At 41.7% G+C, this 21,441-nt stretch overlaps 1 protein-coding gene across 1 annotated transcript in view; it reads right to left on the minus strand.

The window, feature by feature from the left end:
- The window catches only part of HOOK3 (hook microtubule tethering protein 3), a 96,849-nt gene that overhangs the window by 40,785 nt on the left and 34,623 nt on the right, over nucleotides 1-21,441 (minus strand). The window contains exons 6-10 of the mRNA XM_007455462.1: nucleotides 19,917-19,984; nucleotides 12,804-12,866; nucleotides 11,498-11,581; nucleotides 4,745-4,908; nucleotides 56-196 (exon numbers count right to left, since the gene is read on the minus strand). Coding sequence (XP_007455524.1) covers nucleotides 56-196; nucleotides 4,745-4,908; nucleotides 11,498-11,581; nucleotides 12,804-12,866; nucleotides 19,917-19,984 — 520 coding nt within the window. The remainder of the gene's footprint in view (nucleotides 1-55; nucleotides 197-4,744; nucleotides 4,909-11,497; nucleotides 11,582-12,803; nucleotides 12,867-19,916; nucleotides 19,985-21,441) is intronic.

Raw genomic sequence — 21,441 nt, forward strand, 5'->3', positions numbered from 1 at the left:
ACTGTTCTGGGGGATCACAGGTGTGAGATTCTACAGAGATGGGAAGGTTGCCTACCTAAGAACGTCTATTTCATCTTTTAGAGACTGAGCGTCATCTGCCAAAGTGGTCAGTTCATCGTTCTGCTGCCGAAGTTCAGACATCTCCTTTTGTAACTCTTCACAGCGTATTCGATAGTCATCTTTGGCTGCTTCAAGTCTGTAACGGAAACAAAACAGACCAAGAAAGCACTATTTACTGTCTAATAATTCTCCTTAGAACAGGAAAAGTAAGTAAAAAACATGAAAATAAATTCTTCTTGGATTTGTCTCCTACTTTTGTGACCATATACTGTATTTCCAAGTTCTAACTATCCTGGAAACGGATTCTACTGCTCCAAGACTTGCAGAAAGGTAACAACGGATTGCCATTCCTCTACTCAGAAAGTTAGACACCAAAATATAGCAGCTATAATTTATTTAAAGTTTTATTTTCAATGATGAAATTAATACATATTCCTTTTGAAAATTCACAAGATGCAGAAAAGCAAAGAAGATAAAAATTATTATGCATTGCTCTAGACAGATACCTACTGTTAACATTTTTGGAGTATAACCTCCAGTCTGATTTCTATTCATAGATCTTTTCCCCCTAAAATATGGATAATATTGTTCCTAATTTATATTAATTTGTTTTGTTTAACATACATCCTTCCTTTGGATTTAAAAGATTCTTTCTCATGTCACAAATATTTATCATTGATTATTTACTTTTTTAATTTTTTTTTTGCGGTACGCGGGCCTCTCACTGTTGTGGCCTCTCCCATTGTGGAGCACAGGTTCCGGATGCACAGGCTCGGCGGCCATGGCTCACGGGCCCAGCCGCTCCACGGCATATGCGATCTTCCCGGACCGGGGCACGAACCCGTGTCCCCTGCATCGGCAGGCAGACTCTCAACCACTGTGCCACCAGGGAAGCCCTATTTACTTTTAATTTTATTTATGTAAGTATTTAATGTACAGAAATTCTTTTTATGTAATTCAATTGATGAATCTTACACTTTATAGTTTCTACTTCTTTTAATTTTTTTTAAACTTTTTATTTTATGTTGGGGTATAGCCAGTTATCAATGTTGTGATGGTTCCAGGTGCCCAGCAAAGTGACTCAGCCATACATATACAGGTATTCATTCTCTCCCAAACTGCCCTCTCATCCAGGCTGCTACACAACACTCTCAACCTGTGCCACCAGGGAAGCCCTATTTACTTTTAATTTTATTTATGTAAGTATTTAATGTACAGAAATTCTTTTTATGTAATTCAATTGATGAATCTTACACTTTATAGTTTCTACTTCTTTTAATTTTTTTTAAACTTTTTATTTTATGTTGGGGTATAGCCAGTTATCAATGTTGTGATGGTTCCAGGTGCCCAGCAAAGTGACTCAGCCATACATATACAGGTATTCATTCTCTCCCAAACTGCCCTCTCATCCAGGCTGCTACACAACATTGAGCAGAGTTCCCTGTGCTCTAAAGTAGGTCCTTGTTGGTTATCCACTTTAAATATGACACTGTGTATACATGTTGATCCCAAACTCCCTAACTATCCCTTCCCCCGACCCTTTCCCCTTGGTAACCATAAGTTCTCTAAATCTTTGAGTCTGTTTCTGGTTTGTAAATGAGTTCATTTCTATCATTTCTTTTTAGATTCCCCATGTAAGTATAGTTTCTACTTCTAATGTGCAATTAGAACTTTTTTTTCCTTCTAATTCTTTGTTTTCTGTTAGTATTTATACAGTTTCATTTTTAACATTAACGTTTTCAATTTCCCTGGAATTCATTTGGGTATACGACGTAGCACAGGAATCTAACTTTTCCTGCCAAAATATCTACCAACCATTCCAAAACTGTTTAACAAATAATTTAACCTTTCCCTATTGATTAGAAAATGCCATCTTTATCACATTACGTATTTTTATATATACTTGGACTGGTTTCTGGATCTTCATTTGTGTCATTGGTGTCTATTTTGCTGCACTGGTACCAAGCTATTTTCATTAGTATATATATTAGTACTTGGGTGTGGCCAGTATTCCCTCATTATACTTTGTTCTCAAAACGTTTTGGGAATCTCTTGTTCATTAATACTTCTAGATGAACATAAAATTTGAATTGGAATCAAGTTCAAATTATATAAATTAAGAAAAAAATGGCATTCTTATAATGTTCCATTAAAAACACCTAAAAATATGTTCTCTCTCTCCACACAGTATTATGTTTTATGTATAACTTAGAAGTTTTTGTCATCTAACTCCTTCATATTACTTAAATTTTTTTTTTTTTTTTTTTTGCGGTACGCGGGCCTCTCACTGTTGTGGCCTCTCCCGTTGTGGAGCACAGGCTCCGGACGCACAGGCTCAGCGGCCATGGCTCACGGGCCTAGCCGCTCCGCGGCATGTGGGATCTTCCCGGACCGGGGCACGAACCCGTGTCCCCTGCATCGGCAGGCGGACTCTCAACCACTGCGCCACCAGGGAAGCCCGTACTTAATTTTTTTTTTTATTCTTCACTTAAATACTTATAAATGCAAGTTTTTCCTGATGATACTAACTAGTTATTGGTAAAAAAAAACTTATGACCTATGCAGCAGTCTTACATTACCCTCTCCCTGTTAAATGTTTATTGGTTCTAAGAACTTCTGAGTTAATTCTCTTACATTTTCTGGGTGGACACACATATTATCTACAAATAATCATCGTTTATTGATACTTTTTGTCTTCCCAATATTTTAATCTCATTTCTTTTTCTTATTTCATTTTCTAGAAAAGTAATAACAGCAAAATCTTATATAGCATCTATGTGCCAGGCAATATTCTCAAAATACTTTATATATATTAACTCATTTAATGCTCACAAAAATTCTAGAAGGTAGATAATACTATTATACCATCTTATAGTAGAGAAAATGGAGGCATGCCCAAGGTTACACAGCTAGTAAGTGGCAAAGCCAGGAGTTTTAGAATGTCTAGGAAAATGTCAAATAATAGATTAATAATCATCCTCATTTCATTCTTAACTTTGCTAAGAATTTCATGTACCAAGTTTATTTTATATTTTTCTTTCTCCTTTAACTTATGGATTGGAGGAGTTATAATACATTTAATAGTTACTGTAATAGATTTAATAATACTCAACAGGTTAACAATCCTGAGATAAAGCTTACTCTAGTCCTGGATTGAATTTGCTACTATCTTATTCAGGAATTATTTAAAGAATACTCATAAATGAGATGTCAGTCATTTGAAAATAATAGTAATAAACCCATTATCTTAATATAGACAACATACTGTTTATGAAAACTTTATTTTCTAAAACCAAAAAATGGTGAGAAGAGTGGCAATATATTTTATATTCTGTGACTCAAATCATCTGGTTTAGTAGAAGACAGCTGGGTTCCCATAGGTGTTTCTACACTGGTCTGCTGTGATGGTTTTTTGGCTGTGGTATATGAAGGAGATCCAGCCAAGCACAGAAATGCGGTTGGAAAAGAGAGGGCCCTGAAGACTCTCTGAGAGGGTCCTCGGATCACACTCTGAACCACAGATGTAGACCATAGGGGATGGATTGTTTTTCTAAGGTTTCTGAGAAGACTAAGAAAATTTTTTTATTTTTTCCTGTCAAGGCCAAAAAAAAAAAAAAAAAATGCAGAAACATTTCATGGGGAAACAAAGGACTGAGTCACTGCACAAGTAAACAAAACCTAACTGATATTTAATTTCTCCCAGTTTTGACACTGAAAATCTATGGTTGGGTAAGAAACAGGCCAGGATATGTTTTCTAGTAAATCACAACACAATATTTTATCATACTGCCAAGTCCTTCAACTTTGGGGTTCTATTGTGTCTTGCAGGACACCAAATTTTTCCTTTTCTTCTTTTCCCTTTCACCATCCAATCGCCAGTGGACCCTCTTCCTTCTTTTTGGCCTTTTCCTCTCCCAGAAGATGTGTCTGGAAGACTGCCCCTTTACATCAGCTCGCCCTTTAAATAGGCTTGTCTCTATAACCCACGCACCTGGCCTTTATTTTGTGTTTCTTTAAACTGTGCACTGGAAAGGGCACCAATCTCTAAATTCCATGCCTGTGTATTTTTTTGGCATCTGGCCCTTTAAGAAGATACACTTACTTTGAATTCCTATCCCTGCAGTTTGTGATCTAATTTCCTTTTTTGTTTTAAAGTAATTTCTGATTTTGAGTGAATTTAATCTTTCCAGCGACTGCTCCAACTCACCCTCAGGCCCCTTCGCTAGTTCTTCCTCTGTCTCTGATTTTTTTCTCTGTCTGCCTTTACTTGCCTCAGAGTGCCTGGCAGGATGGAGGTGGGCTGGTGTTTGCTTCCTTCCTTTCACTCACAGTTATTGTTCAGTTGGGGCATTCTGTCTGCAAGTCATACTGAGGGTGAGCAGTGATAGATTTTCCTAAATGAGCAGTTATTTCATGTCGTGTGGGAAGACTTTTGGAAAGTGGCTAATTGCACAGCCTCCTTGGCCTGCAGTTACCTGAAAGTCCTAACACTATATTCTTAACTTTAAAAGACATTACCCTGTGCACCGCAACAAAGAGTAGCCCCCGCTCGCCGCAACTAGAGAAAGCCCGCACACAGCAATGAAGACCCAACCCAGCCAAAAATAAATAGAATAAATTTATATATATAAAAAAAGACATTACCAAATCTAAAAAAATGAGATCTGAGTGAGCTGTCCCTTACCTGAATGTTTCTTCTTGGAGCTGTTCTAACTGAGTCTGGAGCTGCAGATGCCTTCTTCCTGCTGGACTGTTAGGATCTTCTATAGAATCAGACTGATTCAGCCTTTCCATTAATACCTGATTCTCTGCCAACAGACTACTTTTCTCCTCTTGCAATGCTGCAACCTGTTAGAATATAGGAAGACAGTGGTTATTTTCTCCAGTTACACTGGAATCCGCATAACCACTTGTGAATTACCATTAAGAAATAAAGCCTGTTTTTAAAGAAGTACAAGCAACCTCCACTTAAAACACTGACATTATTTTGGAATATTGCACAGGCAGAGCAGTACATAAAAGTAAGCAAGAATTCATTCTTTATTTTACATTTGAAAAGGTAATTCACCAAAGAAGATATGTAATGGCAACTAAGCACACAAAAAGATACTCATGACTAGTCATTAAGGAAATGCAAATTGAAACCACAATGTTATATCCATACACTTACTCCCACTAGAATGCCAAAAATCAGAGAGACTGGCTGTACCAAGTGTTGGTAAAGATGAAAACAGAGGGGAGCTTCACAAACCTGTTTAGCACGTGAAATGTTCCACAGGCTGTGAAAAACCGGTTCGCATTTTCCTAAAAAAATTAAACATGCAACTACCACATAACCCAGACATTTTACACTTAGGTATTTATTTACCAAAGAGAACTAAAAGCATATGTCCACACAGAGACGTAGAATGTTTATAGCAGCTTCATTTGTAATACAGAAAAACAAATGTTGACCAGTAGGTGAATGGATAAATAAATTGCAGCACATCCATACAACAGAATACTATTTGACAATACAAAAGAATTAACTATTAATACCGATAACATGAATGAATCTCAAAATAATGAAAGAAGCCAGGCAGAAAAAGAGTACACTGTGTATGACTCCTTTCATATGCAATTCTAGAAGATACAAGCTAATTTACAGTGACAGAAAGCAGAGCCGGGACTGGAAGAGGATTACAGAGAGTCATGAGAACTCACTATCCTGATTGTGGTGATGGTTTCGCACGTTTATACATGTCAACATGCATCAGAACTGTACACTTTAAAGATGAGCAGTTTGTTGTATGTCAACTACATCTCAAAAAACTGTAACAACAGAAGTCGCCTGCCATTTCTGATTCTCCCTCTCCACCCCCATTTTCTCTGGAACTTGTTCCAGTTGGGCTATTGCCCCACCATCCTCAGGATCAGCCGACCTTGGCTTCTGTGGCTCCCAGGACACCTCCCTCTCCTGATCTGTGTGCCTCCTCTTTACTCCAGTCAAGCCCTCTTCATCTCCCTGCCTCTGGCACACGCATGGCTTTTCCTTTCTAAATACACTGATGGCTTCCAGCTTCTGGGCTGTCAACACCATTTATTCACTGACAGCTTGCATGTTTCTATTTCCAGCCTGGAACCCTGCACTGGGTATCACGTCCACCTGGACGTCCACTAGGCGTCTGAATTTAACCTGTCCAGGTGGGACTCTCATTCCCCCACACCCTGCCCCGCTCCCCCACACCCCACCCCGCCCTCCCACTGTCTTCCCCATCTCAGCGATGCTAACTCTGTCCTTCCACTTGCTCTGGCAGGATCCGTCCCATCTCGTCCTCACACCCACGCCCACTCTTTCAGCAAACATCAGCGGCTCCGCTTTCAGACGGATTTCAACCACTTCTAACCGCCTCTCAATTCTGATTTAAGCCAACCTAATTTTTTGCCTGATTATTGCGAAGGCCTCTGAATTAGTCTCCTTGAGTTGGCCCTCACCTCCACCCAGCAGCCGCCATAATCCATTAAAATAAAACTCGGATCACAGGAGTCTTTGCTCACAAGCCTCCAACGACTTCCCATTTATTTACTCAGCCTGTACCAAGGCCTGTCAGGCCCCTGCAGACAGACTCCTCTCCCCAGGCTTCACTCCTGCTGCCCTCACCTTCGTGCTCCCAGAGACGCCAGCTGCCCCGCGTCAGGCCTGTGCGCTGAGCCTGGATGAGCCTCGCAGGAAGCCTGGGAGGCCGCTTATCCACCCTGTAGGATTTACTAACTTGCTGCCTCCCTGGCGGCCTTTGCTGACAACCCACTCAGAACTAGCTCCTCCCACCCCATCCCCTCGCCCCCGCAACTCCCCCTTTCTCTAGAATACTTATCAGCAGCATGCAACAGACTGTATTCTTATCCTGTTCACTGTCTGTCTTCTTTATCGCATGCAAGCACCTTGGGGGCAGGGATGCTTTATCCATTTCTGTGTTTTCCCCTATCTTCACTGTATTGACAGCAGCTAGAACAGTGGATGGTCTGGAGTGGGTGCTCAATGTTTGCTGAATAAATGAACGAGTCTGAAATGCCAGCTCTCTAACTTGTCAGATTTCCATAAACGCACAAGTCTTTTCTCAGAGTAGAGTAGTAGCTCAATTCCGTGCCACTGGTCTATTTCATTCATTTCTGCTCTTTCATTCTTTTTAAAATAAATATTTAAGGCTTTAAAATTTAAAAGCTCATTTCTTTGTTAATAATTTCTCTCTTAAATTGCACTTTGGTCAGAAAGCATGATCTAAAGACACAGATTCTTTGAATTTTATTGGGAATTGCTTTATAGCCTGGTATGTGGTCAGTTTATATGAAGGCTGAGTGCATAATGCAACACCTTAATACCAGACTTAATGAGACTAGCAAATGTTGCTAAAGTATTTTAATTCAATATATTTGGCAGAAATCCTTTTCACATACACAGAAAAAGGTGTCAACTACAAATTGGTACTTGCCATCTGCCTCGACAAGGACTAAATCATGAGCTGCTGCAGCCGCTGACCTGTAACGCCCCCTGAAAGGAGTTCAGGAAGAGATCAGGAACGAGGCCCCCCGTGCTCTGGGAAAACTGGCAGAACAGGCCTTCAGATAGTTAGAGATTTTGAGGAGAAGATCTTATGAGCCCAGTTCTTGCATCTTCTCATATCTAGAAAAGCACTAAAATCATGAATGGTGACATCTGTTCCTCGTGACTGGCAGCCACCTTCTGCCAGAACGTGTGCTTCACTGCACGCACCCCCTTCACCTAAACCACATACATACTGACCTCCACCCAACCACTTTGGAGCAGTTCCTCAGAGCTGAGATGCTGTCTCCTGGGCTATTGTCCTCATCTTTCCCCAAAGAAACCTTAACTCACAACTCTCACGTTGTGCATTTTTTTCAGTCAACAAGGAGACTAATTAAAAATAATACATAAACACAATTCAAGAAAAAAATAGCAAATAGAGCAAAGGGGCTTATCATGGAAAGCTACAGTTTCCCATTGAGTTTTTCTACTTCCAAGAGACAACTAGGTTTGTTTTTCTTTTTTTGGCGGTAGGCGGGCCTCTCACTGTTGTGGCCTCTCCCGCTGCGAAGCACAGGCTCCGGACGCGCAGGCTCAGCGGCCATGGCTCACAGGCCCAGCCGCTCCACGGCATGTGGGACCTTCCGGACCGGGGCACGAACCCGTGTCCCCTGCATCGGCAGGCGGACTCTCAACCACTGCGCCACCAGGGAAGCCCGACAACTAGTTTTAATGTTCCTAATTTTATTGTTTTTGGCTGTGACTTGACATCTCTCAATAACATGTTATACCCACTATTTCTTGATTTATCAACCTTACACATTATCTAGTGACTTGTCTCCTCTGACATGTGAAATTAGAGCCACTTGCGGCATCCCCCATTTCCACAAATAGTTATGGCACTATTCCTGCTCCTTTCATTGGCCACCTCTGCAATTTTGAACAACTACTCATTGACTTGTTTCACTCCATCACGTGCCCACTCATTCGCTCACTCAGCTACTCATCATGGGTCTACCACATGCTAGGCACTGCTGCAATTTTCTAGGTGCAAGGGATACCACGATGGAAAAAGCAGAGACAGTTCTTATTCTTATGTGTTACATATTCTAAACAAATCATCATAGTAAATATATAAACAAGAACAAATCATATTAAGCAAGAAAATAAACTAATAAATACATGCAAGACCTAGAGTGAAAGTGCTCTGCAGAGGGTTAAAGCAAGACTAAGAGGAGGGGCTTCCCTGGTGGCGCAGTGGTTGAGAATCTGCCTGCCAATACAGGGGACACGGGTTTGAGCCCTGGTCTGGGAAGATCCCACATGCCGCAGAGCAACTAAGCCCATGAGCCACAACTACTGAGCCTGCGCTCCGCAAGAGGAGAGGCTGCGACAGTGAGAGGCCCACGCACCGCGATGAAGAGTGGCCCCCACTCACCACAACTGGAGAAAGCCCTCGCACAGAAACGAAGACCCAACACAGCTAAAAATAAATAAATAAATAAATTTATTAAAAAAGGAAAAAGACTAAGAGGAGAGGCTGGAGGACGACTGTAGGCTGGTGACCGAGGAGCTTCCCAGGGAGGCTGAGGTTAGTACTGGGCACACCTAAGTGCCCAGTGAATATTTCATGACAGATAAACCACGTGATCTGGAGCTGAGACTGGATGGCGAGAAGCGGCCGGCCGTGTACTGCCTGTGCTCCCTCGTGGTGAGACGAGAACACGGGGGCCCCGCCGGGCCCTCACCGCCCTGCCTCGCCCTGCTTCTCCGGCTCACCTCCAGCAGCCGCATCTTTACTTTCACAACACTGCTTCTCCACAGGCAGGGCTAGATGCTGAAGGCCAGTGACATTCACATCGCTACCTCAGAGGTCACATCAGCACGCCTGTGTTACGACTGCTTTCTGCAGGGCTGAGTGTGTCATGGCGCTGCCACCAATCTCCTCATAACCTCTCTGTAGCCCCGCCACTTGCTCTGCGATCTGTTCACACCAGGGACTGGTAAACTCTTCTGTAAGGAATAGGGCAGTGAACAGCTGAGCCTTTCAGAGCCACAGGTTTCGTGGTGAGTCCTCAACCCTGTCTCTGCAGCGTGAAAGCACCAGAGACAGCACATCAAGGAACAAGCCTGCCTGCGCTACCACTTTACTCACGAGACAGAGGGCCGACTGCAGTCTGCCAATCCCAGTGTACAACTTGAACGTTACACCGTCAAAGAGAATATTTATATCCTACTCATAAAAACAACCAACTCTTATTTATCATTACTGTAAAATGCTGCATTTGTGTATAGCTGAATTTTAGAATCTGAAAAGCAATTAACGGCACTTAACATTATGACTAGGTAAATATTATTTACTACATAACCCAGAAAGTGTGCTCTAATCACACTTCTTCTTATCCGCATCCAAAGCAATGACCAACTCTTACGCCTTTCAAGGTAAAATGCTTCTAGTATAAAATATCACGAACCCTGTGTACCTACTACCCAGCTTTAACAAGTATCAAAACATGGCCAATTATGCACCCATCTGGACTTCCATCCACTCCCCCCTCCTCCCTGATTTTGAGGTAAATCCCAGACAAACAATTTTATTTCTTATTTTCTGTCTTTTAATTTAGGAGAGATTTCTTCAACTTTATTTTTAACTGTTCTATTGAAGTTTTTTATTTTGACAATTCTATTTTTAGTGTTTCTTGATCTCTGGTATTTTCTTTTTAAAATAGCATCTTGTCCTTTTTTTTTTCTGCTGTATGCAGGCCCCTCACCGCTGCAGCCTCTCCCGTTGCGGAGCACAGGCTCCGGATGCGCAGGCTCAGCGGCCATGGCTCACGGGCCCAGCCGCTCCGCGGCACGTGGGATCCTCCCGGACCAGGGCATGAACCCACATCCCCTGCATCGGCAGGCGGACTCTCAACCACTGCGCCACCAGGGAAGCCCTTGTCCTTATTTTATAGCTGCAATATCTTCACCACTTTCACGAAGGTATTAAAAAGAAAAATCTCCTCTACTACCCCAATTTCTCCACTTCCTCTAGGGCTAGTTTCCTGTTTATCTTGACCCTTCTCTTTTTTGTTACGCAGATTTTCCTCACATGTAAGAATCGGTTTTTTGTAAATTAGAGAATCCAGAAAGGTCAAAATGAAAAGGGCCTTACCCTGCAATACTAATACTTGGTCTAACCTCCTGTACTTCTGTTTGCTTAACTTCTTTAGAAGAGAACCCTCCGATTGGGAAACCAGCTACAGGTCAGGGTATCTGCAGTGGGTGACAGGCAATGGGGCTGAGCTCTCCTACAGAAGACCCCATTACACCTCGCTGCAGCCTTCCACCAAGCATGGGGACTTCTCTGGGGTTCAGCTACAGCAGCTCCCTCCCCCTTTATAGGTGTTCTGGGCCACTGCATGCTTTACTCCTTTTAGGCCGTTTGGCACTTTATCCAACTGCCTTTTGGCCTTCTGAGGTTGATGATGAGCAGTGGTGTGCTGTTGCTGGCTATAACCAAGCCGCTTGCTAAATATTCGGGAGTCTGGTGAGCCGACTGTTAACATTAACAACCTGGAATTTGTCGCTGTGACAGTGTTCATACCGTAGAAATTGGAAAACGCTACAAATCAGGGCTTTAAAAAATCTCCCCCAGTCCTCCTGTGAGCCGATCTCTCTCCTCTTTCTCTTCTTTTCTTGTGGGCTTATCCCATTTTAAGTTCATTTATTATGAATTTGATGGGGCTGTGAGAAGGAAGGAAAACTCTGACCTTTGTTCAATCTGCACTCTTTTTCCAGGCTCTGTTTCCTTTTTCTTCTCGAACTAGGGCTGTATTACAGCCAAACTGTACCACACGTGGGACCCAGGGCACATGGTGGGACGCAGAGCCGTGCTGCAAACAGGTGGTGCAAAACCAGATCTCTTACCTGCAGATCCAACTCATGGCACCTTTGAGCAATTTCTTCCTTGGCTGACAAAGCTTCATTCAGTTCCTCTGAAGTTTTCTTCAGCTGGGTAGAAGCAAAGAGCTACAGTGAACATCGCAATATGACGTGGCAACAACTAATGATCGCACATGTACAATACAAAACTAAAACGCCTCCCCCTGTTCTTTCTGTGGGGCAGGGAGAAATCAAGAACCCTTCCGCACGAGTCAAAAGAAGGGTTTCTTCCAACTGCAGACATCTTTTAGGCCTGAGTCTTGCCTTTTCTGTACTTGGAAATTGGTTCTTTCCTCATATCAGGTTTTCTTATACATCTCCTAGGGCTACTTGGTTCTTGGTAATGTTGATTCTGTAATAACTAAGAAATCTCACCTTGGTAAAATATATATGTGCTAGAGGAACAGGGGTTCGATTGTTAAAATAAATAGCTAATGTATTTCAACACAAGTGTTGTATGGTTTAAAAAATATTTACTCTCTCAGTACTTAGCAGTCAGGATATATGGCCAGAAGAGATAGGCAGCTGGATTGCTCTTGGATTGAGATTTTGCCCAGGAGAAGGTATTAAGGTAAGAGAATCGATTATATTGACAAAATCATCACAATAATAGACCATGAAGTCTAGGCCAGAAAGAGGAGGTAACTGATTAAACAGATGATGAACTGCATAAGCTAAAGTATGAAGTGGGGAGATTTCCAAAAATAAGATGACGATGTTGGCAGAAGAAAGAGGAGTAGGCTTTAGGCAGGCAGAACAGTAGTGTTCACCGTAGAGTCTAAGGAAAGTGAGGAAGGACGAACGTGAGATGATGGGCTGTCAGTGAAAACCAGACAGTTCACTTCTTCACAAAGATGAAGGGTAGAGGAGACTTCTTCAATTGAAGAATAACATGAAATAACAGGTAAGATATCTTTTGTATTATAAGTAAATCACAGGATTAAATGCATGCCATTTTCCAGGACTGCATCTATTGTGTTAAACGTGGCATACAGAAAGATATCACTAATGGAAAAAGAAAAACCATGACTAGAAAACATGAATTATATAGTAAGTTAAAGAGGTTAATTTATTTTAAAGTGGGTTGTGCAATAATATGTTAATTACAAATTTAATTACACGTGTGTAATATCCATTAGTAAAGTGGCTTAAGTTCTTGAATTTTAGGTAAAAAATAAAGAATTATACCAATATATTTCATAAGCAATTTCAACTGAAACATCCTTTTCATTAATATCTAAAGTTCACCCTTTAATCTCTGCATGGATGAAAACAATGCAAGATCAGGTACCTGGCGATCAAGGTCAACATAGGCATCATTCCCAGCAGAGACAGGAGACTCTTTACTCATCAGCTGAAATTAAGATTTAAATGATTACAACCACGAGAAAAAAGTGACATTCTATGTAATACACTTACAACAACAAACATGAACACCCAGCTGCCATAGAATTATAAAAATTACAATGAAATCACAAATGTAAAAGGAACACTTTCCTATACATTGAAGCTCTTCAGCCTGGAGCTTTGTTTTGCTGCAGGATTAGCCTTCACTTAAAATCACATGTGTAATTCTGGTATGCATTTTCACAGCAGGGCCAGTCATGAGACTCAAGTATTACTTATTCTTACCACTAAAAAGACAAGTCTTTAAGTTAAAATGTGGCTAAATATTTAAAATATTGACTTTTCAGTAAAAAAAATAGTAACACTAAGTAACTCTTTCTGAAGAATAAACGTGGGTCACATCAATATCAGCCCAAATTAACCGCTAATGTTCAGTGATGACACGCACATACACACGAATCTAGGTCTCAGCCTCTCTCACCCTTGTGTTGCACACAGAGAAGATCCAGAGGGTGTGTGAGGGTTTGGGGAGAAGGGATAAAATTCTGACTGTGACAAATGTCAGGGGCAGACTCAAATGTCCCAATTTTCTCCTGTTTCCTTCTTATGCTCTCTCTGAAGGACAAAAGAGAGGGACAGTTAGAAATGTGGGGACAGACTATTGAGAGATCTTGTAATTTCAGCCTTCATCCCACTGTCTAAAGAACTGAAATGTTATGCTACCTTCTTCTCTGCATCAGTGGTTCTCAACACTGATTGAGAAGTCCCCAAACCAACAACACCAAACCAACGACACCAGCATTGCCTAGGAACTTGTCAGAAATGCTAATTCTTGGGTCCCTGCCCAGATTTACTGAATCAGAGACTCTAGGGTTAGGGCCCAGCACCACACACTGAAGTTTGAGAACCACTGCTCTATATTAATGTCATGAGAAGAGTGAAGGTCCCTTAGAACCTTAGGAGGGAAAAAAAATCTCAGAAAGAGTAAAAGAATACTGGCTTCAATTTTTTATGCTTTTATTGTAAGAATATTAATAAAAAGATGTTCAAAAGATTTTTCTTCCAATTAAAAAAATAACACCCAACGTAGAGAAGATAAAATTCAGAAAAAATACAAAGAGAAAATACCCATTATTCTACCATCCAGAAATAACCACGTCTATAATTCTGAACTATTCAAGAAGCTACCTGTGCCATGGGTTTCACACAGCTCAAGTAAGACAGAGAAATACAGTGTCAGGTGATGAGGGCTGTGACAGACACTCAGAGAGGAAGGATCTAATTTGGGGGGTGTGGGGGGGTAGAAGGGAGTAGAAGTATTTTCTTCCAGTCCCCATTGTTACATGTTAGTTCTTATCATAACGCAGCAGCACCTGTGAATAAAACCCCCTGAACACAGCCTCGTCCCAGTCAATCCCAGCTAGGATGTCCACCTTGACGAGGTTTCCAGGTCCTATACCTCCTGACTTCCTCCCTGGTTTTCACTGACAGCCCATCATCTTACGTTTGTTCTTCCTCACTTTGCTTAGACTCCACAGTGAACATTACTGTTCTGCCTGCCTAAAGCCTACTCCTCTTTCTTCTGCCAACATTGTCACCTTATTTTTGGAAATCTCCTCACTCCGTACTTTAAGTTATGCAGTTCATCATCTGTTTAATCAGTTACCTTCTCTTTCTGGCCTAGACTTCATGGTCTATTATTGTGATGACTTTGTCAATATAATCAATTCCCTTACCTTAATACCTTCTCCGGGGCAAAATCTCAATCCAAGACCAATCCAGCTGCCTATCTCTTCTGGCCATATATCCTGACTGCTAAGTACTGAGAGAGTAAATATTTTTTAAACCATAAAATATAATATATAGTTTCCAATCTCAGCTGGGCCTTCAAAGTTGCCCCCAAAGTGCAGCTATGCTTCCCCAATCAGCAGTCTATTTATTCCCTTTAGAGATTATTCCAAACCTTTCCTACTTCTCAAACCTCACCAACTCCCCACTACTCTTATCAGAAAACCTTGCCTCCAGATAAGAAATTCCCCAATTTCCTGTACCTTAACCTACAAAATTGGCAGCATTCATACCCATCCTTTCCTTCTTCAATCTTGTTGTAATACACTCTCAACCCTGTCTCTTCCCAGCTTCTCAGAGACCCTGTACTAGTTATCATCCTCTCTCTTGTTATCTCAACCTCTATCTTGCTCTTTCCTGTGGCTTCTTCCTATTAGCATTTAAAGAATTAAAAGACTATCATTTACTTGATTACCAATCACATTTCTCCAAAGAAGATAATACACAAATGCCCAACAAACATATGAAAAGATGCTCAACATCATTAGCCTTTAAGGAAATACAAATAAGCCACAATTAGAAAACACTTCACATACACTAGGATGGCTAATATCAAGAAGATGGACAATAACAAGGGTTGACAATGAGGGCGAGAAATTAGAATTCTTAGCACATTGCTGGTGGGAATGTAAAATGGTGCAGCACTGGTGGAAAACACACCTGTGCTGGCACTTCCTCAAAAAGTTAAACACAGAATTACCATGTGACCCAGAAATTCAATTTCTGGGTATATACCCAAAAGAATTAAAAACAGGTGTTCGGACTTCCCTGGTGGTGCAGTGGTTAAGAATCCACCTGCCAATGCAGGGGACACGGGTTTGAGCCCTGGTCCGGGAAGATCCCACATGCCGCAGAGCAACTAAACCTGTGTGCCACAACTACTGAGCCCACGTGCCACAACTACGGAAGCCGCGCACCTAGAGCCTGTGCTCCGCAACAAGGGAAGCCACCGCAATGAGAAGCTGGAGCACCACAACGAAGAGTAACCCCCGCTCACCGCAACTAGAGAAAGCCCGCGCGCAGCAACGAAGACCCAACACAGCCAAAAATATATAAACAAACAAACAAATAAATAAATTTATTAAAAAAATAAAATAAAAACAGGTGTTCAAAACAACCCCGTACACTCAGGTTCACAGCAGCACTACTCACAATACCGAAAAGGTGGAAACAACTCAAACGTCCATCAAATGATGAATGGATAAACAAAATGTGGCACACCCACACCATGGAATACCATTCAGCCACGAAAAGGAACTAAATATTGATACATGCTACAAAATAATCTTGAAAATGGTAAATTTTATGTTATGTGTATTTTACCACAACAGAAAAAAAAAATCAAAGTCAGCTGCACCTGAATAAAGACATACAGACAATCACCTTACAAAAGCCCTTCTTCAATTCCATAGTTCTATCCAGCCACCCCGTCCTCCTCCACGGCCCAATCAGTCACCAAGCCTATTAAGTAAAGCTCTGACAATGTTCAAATCTGTCCACATCTCTCCACCCAGCCACCATAACCTAGTTCAGGCTTCCAACGTTCCTCACCAGATAATTACTAAGGTCTCAACTGCTCTCCCTTTTTCTAGTCTTGTTTTCCTCCGATCCATTCTTCTCACTGCCTGGATTTTCTCAAATACAGACTTCAGTGTATTTTCTCCTTAAAAAGCAGTTCACTGGTTTCCAAAATTCCAGCTCTTTCCACAAAGCTGCTCGGCATCCTCCTGGCCTTACGGCTCTTGCCTTGCCTCCAGCACCCACACCCCCCGCGCCATGCGGCTGCCTCCTGGACTGCAAGCGCGTGCCCTTCCTGACCTCTCCTCCTCCTCCAGTGCTCAGACGAGACATGCATTCTCTGAGAACCCTTCCCCAACATCCCCACGCTGAGGGACACACTCCTTTGAGGTCCTACTATCTCTTCCCCATCACGGCACTTTTCATTCTGAATGCTTTGGATGTATTTGAATTGCTCGCTTGTCCATTCTTCCCTTTAGATCACACTTTGTGAGACAAGAGGCCACGTCTATCTTTTCCGCAGTTGTATCCTGAAGGCCTCCTATAGCTCCCACTGCATTCTAGGTGCTCGATAAGTATTTACTAAATAAACAAAATGAATATGCACATAAAATGTACTGCGTTAGTGAGTACCAGCACCATCAGCACAGAGTAGGTGTAGATAAACGCTTGCCAGTACGATTATCACCATCCAGCTCTCTATTTCAGATTTCCTCAGAATAAATTCCTAAAAGTGAAATTACAGGATCAATTACAGTAAGGCAGAACAGTTAGTGGCCCCCTTATTGTTTTTCCTGTCTTTGCTTAGTAACAGAATCCTCACATCTTGGCTGGGTCCATGACCACCTGGAAAAAAGACCACATTCCCCAGCTTCCCTGTGTGGCAATGTGAGTAACAGCTGGATAACAGGAGTGAGAATTCCTGGAAGTTTACTAAGAGGAAGTGGAGAACCTTCCTTCAGCCCTGCCTGCTGGCCGGAATGTGAATGTGAGGGCTGGAAGCCAAACAGCCACGGCTGACCACAGGGTGGGAATCACATATTAGGGATGGCAGACAACAAGAGGCAAGAAAGCTGCGCCCCTGATGCCTACGGAGCCAACCCATGACCACTTGAGAGCAAATTAAACTCATATCTTGCTTGGGTGACCATCATTTTGTTAGTTTACCCTGCTACCATCAGCACTGACTGACAAACAGATCCTCTCCTAAAAGCTCTGCTTTGTTGAAATGTCCTGTATGATAGTGAATTTGGCTGATCCTTTGCCCCCAGTGACTGGGAGGCGGCCGCTAAATCTCTGGATTTCTCTGCTGAGTGTCTTTGTTATTCATGGTGGGTCCCTAGATAGTTTAAGCTAGGAGATGACTCTGGTTGGGGGCTGGTGATGCCAAGAAAACCAACCGCATATGGGACGGTTGGGGCTTTGAGCCACTTGATACCAGCCTGGCCTCTGGGGAGGAGACAGGGGCTGGAAATTTAGTTCAACCTTGTGGCCAATGATCCAACCAATCACACCTATAAAATGAAACCCCAACAAAATGCTGGACATGAAAGCTCGGGTGAGCTTCCCCGGTTGGCAGTTCTCTCTGTGTGTTGTCACACAGTAATGTGCTGGGAGGGTGACATGTCTTGATTCCATGGGGAGGGGACAACAGAGACTGAGTTTGGGACCCTCCCAGAACTCCATTTCGGGGGGTGGGGGGCTGGTTCTGATTCGTATCCTTTTGCTGTAATAAACCGTCACTGTTCTATGAGTCATTCCAGCAAATAATCAAATCTGAGGAGGTAGTGGGAACTGCTGGATTCATAGTCAGTTGGTCGGATTTAAAAGGAAATGCTTCATAGCACAGGGAGATCAGCTCGGTGCTTTGTGACCACCTGCAGGGGGGATAGGAAGCGGGGGTGGGAGGGAGAAACAAGAGGGAGGAGATATGGGGATACATGTATACATAGAACTGACTCACTTTGTTATACAGCAGAAACTAACACAGCAATGTAAAGCAATTATATTCCAATAAAGATGTTTAAAAAAATTTTTTTAATAAAAAATAAAAAAAAGTAAAATAGGGCTTCCCTGGTGGCACAGTGGTTGAGAGTCCACCTGCTGATGCAGGGGACACAGGTTTGTGCCCCGGTCCGGGAAGATCCCACATGTCACAGAGCGGCTAGGCCCGTGAGCCATGGCCGCTGAGCCTGCACGTCTGGAGCCTGTGCTCCGCAACAGGAGAGGCCACAACAGTAAGAGGCCCGCGTACCGCAAAAAAAAAGTAAAATAAAAAAGGAAACACTTTATCTTAATTTGCATTTAGCATTTTTCATGTTTGTCTGTTGCATTTTTTTCTGTTAGTTACTTACATTCTATACTATTTTAGTTCCCTTAAAGGTTTCTTCCATTACTTCTATGATTAAAAAATTCTCCCATCTTAAGATCACTTTCACTCTTATAGTTCTATGTCTGACACCTGATGGAGTTCAGGACATGCTGCCCCCAAATATGGCAGCTTGGCATGTTGAATGTTTCAAGCTGAAGGAATTTGAGAAACAGCCGGGACAGGAAAGATTTTCTGACCTTCCTCTGAAGCAGGTCTTAAGTCCCTCACGTGAGAGGCACCCTCCCTATGCTCAGAGGAAAGGAGTATCCGTATCTCCAAAGTCAGAGGGATGCAGAAGGAATCTGAACAAACAGGACTTGCCGTTTTTCGCCCTATCACATTTTTCCACGAGACTTTCCACTCTTCACCAAATCCAGCATCAAAACACTCAGGTTGAACCACCTCTTTGGGCTTCCCTGGGGGCGCAGTGGTTGAGAATCTGCCTGCCAATGCAGGGGACACGGGTTTGATCCCTGGTCCAGGAAGATCCCACATGCCGCGGAGCAACTAAGCCCATGTGCCACAACTACCGACCCTGCGCTCTAGAGCCCGCGAGCCACAACTACTGAGCCCGCGTGCCGCAACTACTGAAGCCCACGCACCTAGACCCAGTGCTCCGCAACAAGAGAAGCCACTGCAATAAGAAGCCCGCGCACTACAAGGAAGAGTAGCCCCCGCTCGCCGCAACTAGAGAAAGCCCACACACAGCAACAAGGACCCAACACGGCCAAAAATAAATAAATAAAGTAATTTTAAAGAAAAACAAACACTTCTTTGATCTTCATTTCTTTATGAAGCCTCCTGTGTTGTGTAAAATTTAAATACATTTGTATGCTCTTCTATTGTTAATCTGTTTTTTGTTTGTTTTTAACAGAGGCTTCAGCTAAAAACTTGAAAGGATAGAGGAAAAAAACATTTTTCCCCTCTTACAGTTTCAAATAAATATTCATCTAGAAATTGCCTTGAGTCTGGCTGGAGTTGAAGACCCATTTCCTTCCAAATAAGAAACCAATACTTAAGTGTGAGGCAGACTGCTAGTTTAAGATAGATATTATTCATAATGGCTTCAGGAATTAGTCTACTATTCCTAATTCAGTAAAGCATTTAAAAAAATTAGGAATTGTTATGGAATATCTATAATTCCAAGATAAACATTTAACGTTTAAATAAAAATGAGACAAGCTATAGCATAAGTGCGAAGAAAAAAATTCTCAAAAAATGAGTAGGAGAATCTCTTTTTAAAATTTCTACTTCAATTACACAAACTCATGTTTGCTCCTTTAACTTCTCACAAACTGTAAGCACAAAGGTCCAACATACCTCCTGGATGGCTGTCATGACAACGTGTTGCACAGATTCCTCCATCATCATGATGGCTTGGATGTACTCTGAAAGTAAGAACAACCTGGAATGTCAGTGTTCAAGTTATAGACAACCAAGGGAGTAAAGGCTAACACTTCATGAATTCTGAAAAGAAGTTTCCTGTGTTTTGATTCTTCCTCGGAATTCCTCGTATATGGTTAAATACATGTGTCATAGGTAAAGTAAAGGCTGAAAATCACATTATTTATCCGTCCTTAAAAATAACTGCCCCCCCATAAAGTTGAGGCTACAGCTAAAGGTCACAGGAATAGAGGATCTCGGGAATGTAAAACAATGAAACGGTACAGCCTAAGGCCAGAATGGAAAGGACTCTGTATTACTGTTCCTAAAATCTAAAAATCTTTCACATTATTCTTTGCTACATGTTATAAAACTTTGATGTCTGTGTTTTATTCTTAGGTGACATCAAAGTATTGAATTGTGTATAATTTCTACCTTAATATTTTCTACAATTAAAAAAAAAAACAACTTAGGGATACTGAGACCTGCTCAGGACAAAGAATTAACGTGAATTTAAGATAGAGACTGACGCTATAGTTAAACACTGTGTAACCCCGGGCTTTAAAATAATGACCCAAATCTCTAATAAGCTAAAGCATCAACTTCATCAACCTTACCCTCACCAATGCCAAAAAAGAGAAGGCTCCCTTAGCCGTTTGTAGTGACGAAGTTGAAAAAAAAAAATTCTTGCCTTCTAAATAAAGCCCTGGTAGTAGTTTTCACTATTTTCAAATCCAATAATAGATGAAAAAACAGGTATTAAGCATAAAAAATCAATAGGCCAGCTGGATTTCAACAAATACGTAAATATATTTTAATAAGAAACATTTTTTTTGAATTTTATTTTTTTACACAGCAGGTTCTTATTAGTCATCCATTTTATACACATTAGTGTATACATGTCAATCCCAATCTCCCAATTCATCACTCCCCCATCCCCACCCAATAAGAAACATTTTAAAACATAAAGTCATTAGGAAATTATAGCCTCAACCTGCCTCTCTCCACTCTATACCCAAAAAAACACCAAAAAAAATTGTCTCAGCACTCTAATAGTGTATGAAAGAGTCTTACTGTGCAATCATTACAGTGACCTACTGGCAAGAAACTCATGGATTTGGAATGCCAAACTGTAGTCCTTTGCTTGACAGGTAACTTGTTTAAAAAAAAAAAAGAATTTTGACAGCACTATTAAATTACGACATTCCGGTCATTAATGCCAAAGCTTTTAGTTAAACAAAGCGTGTTTTCAAGGAAGTACTGTCATAAGGATGCTTGTACCCAATCAGTGATGCATATGCAAGTATACACAACACACTTAAACCACAGGCATCGTTCTTAGGCCCAAAGTAAGAATACTGCGCACCATAACTTAACCACTTTCCGGTTTAAAAAAAAAAAAGAATCCCTTTAGTCTGAGCTGAACTTTTTGTTTGTTTGGTTTGTTAGTGAAGAGCGTCCT

The sequence above is a fragment of the Lipotes vexillifer genome, unplaced genomic scaffold (assembly GCF_000442215.2).
Source record: "Lipotes vexillifer unplaced genomic scaffold, Lipotes_vexillifer_v1.1 scaffold414, whole genome shotgun sequence".
In the NCBI taxonomy this organism is placed as follows: domain Eukaryota; kingdom Metazoa; phylum Chordata; class Mammalia; order Artiodactyla; family Lipotidae; genus Lipotes; species Lipotes vexillifer.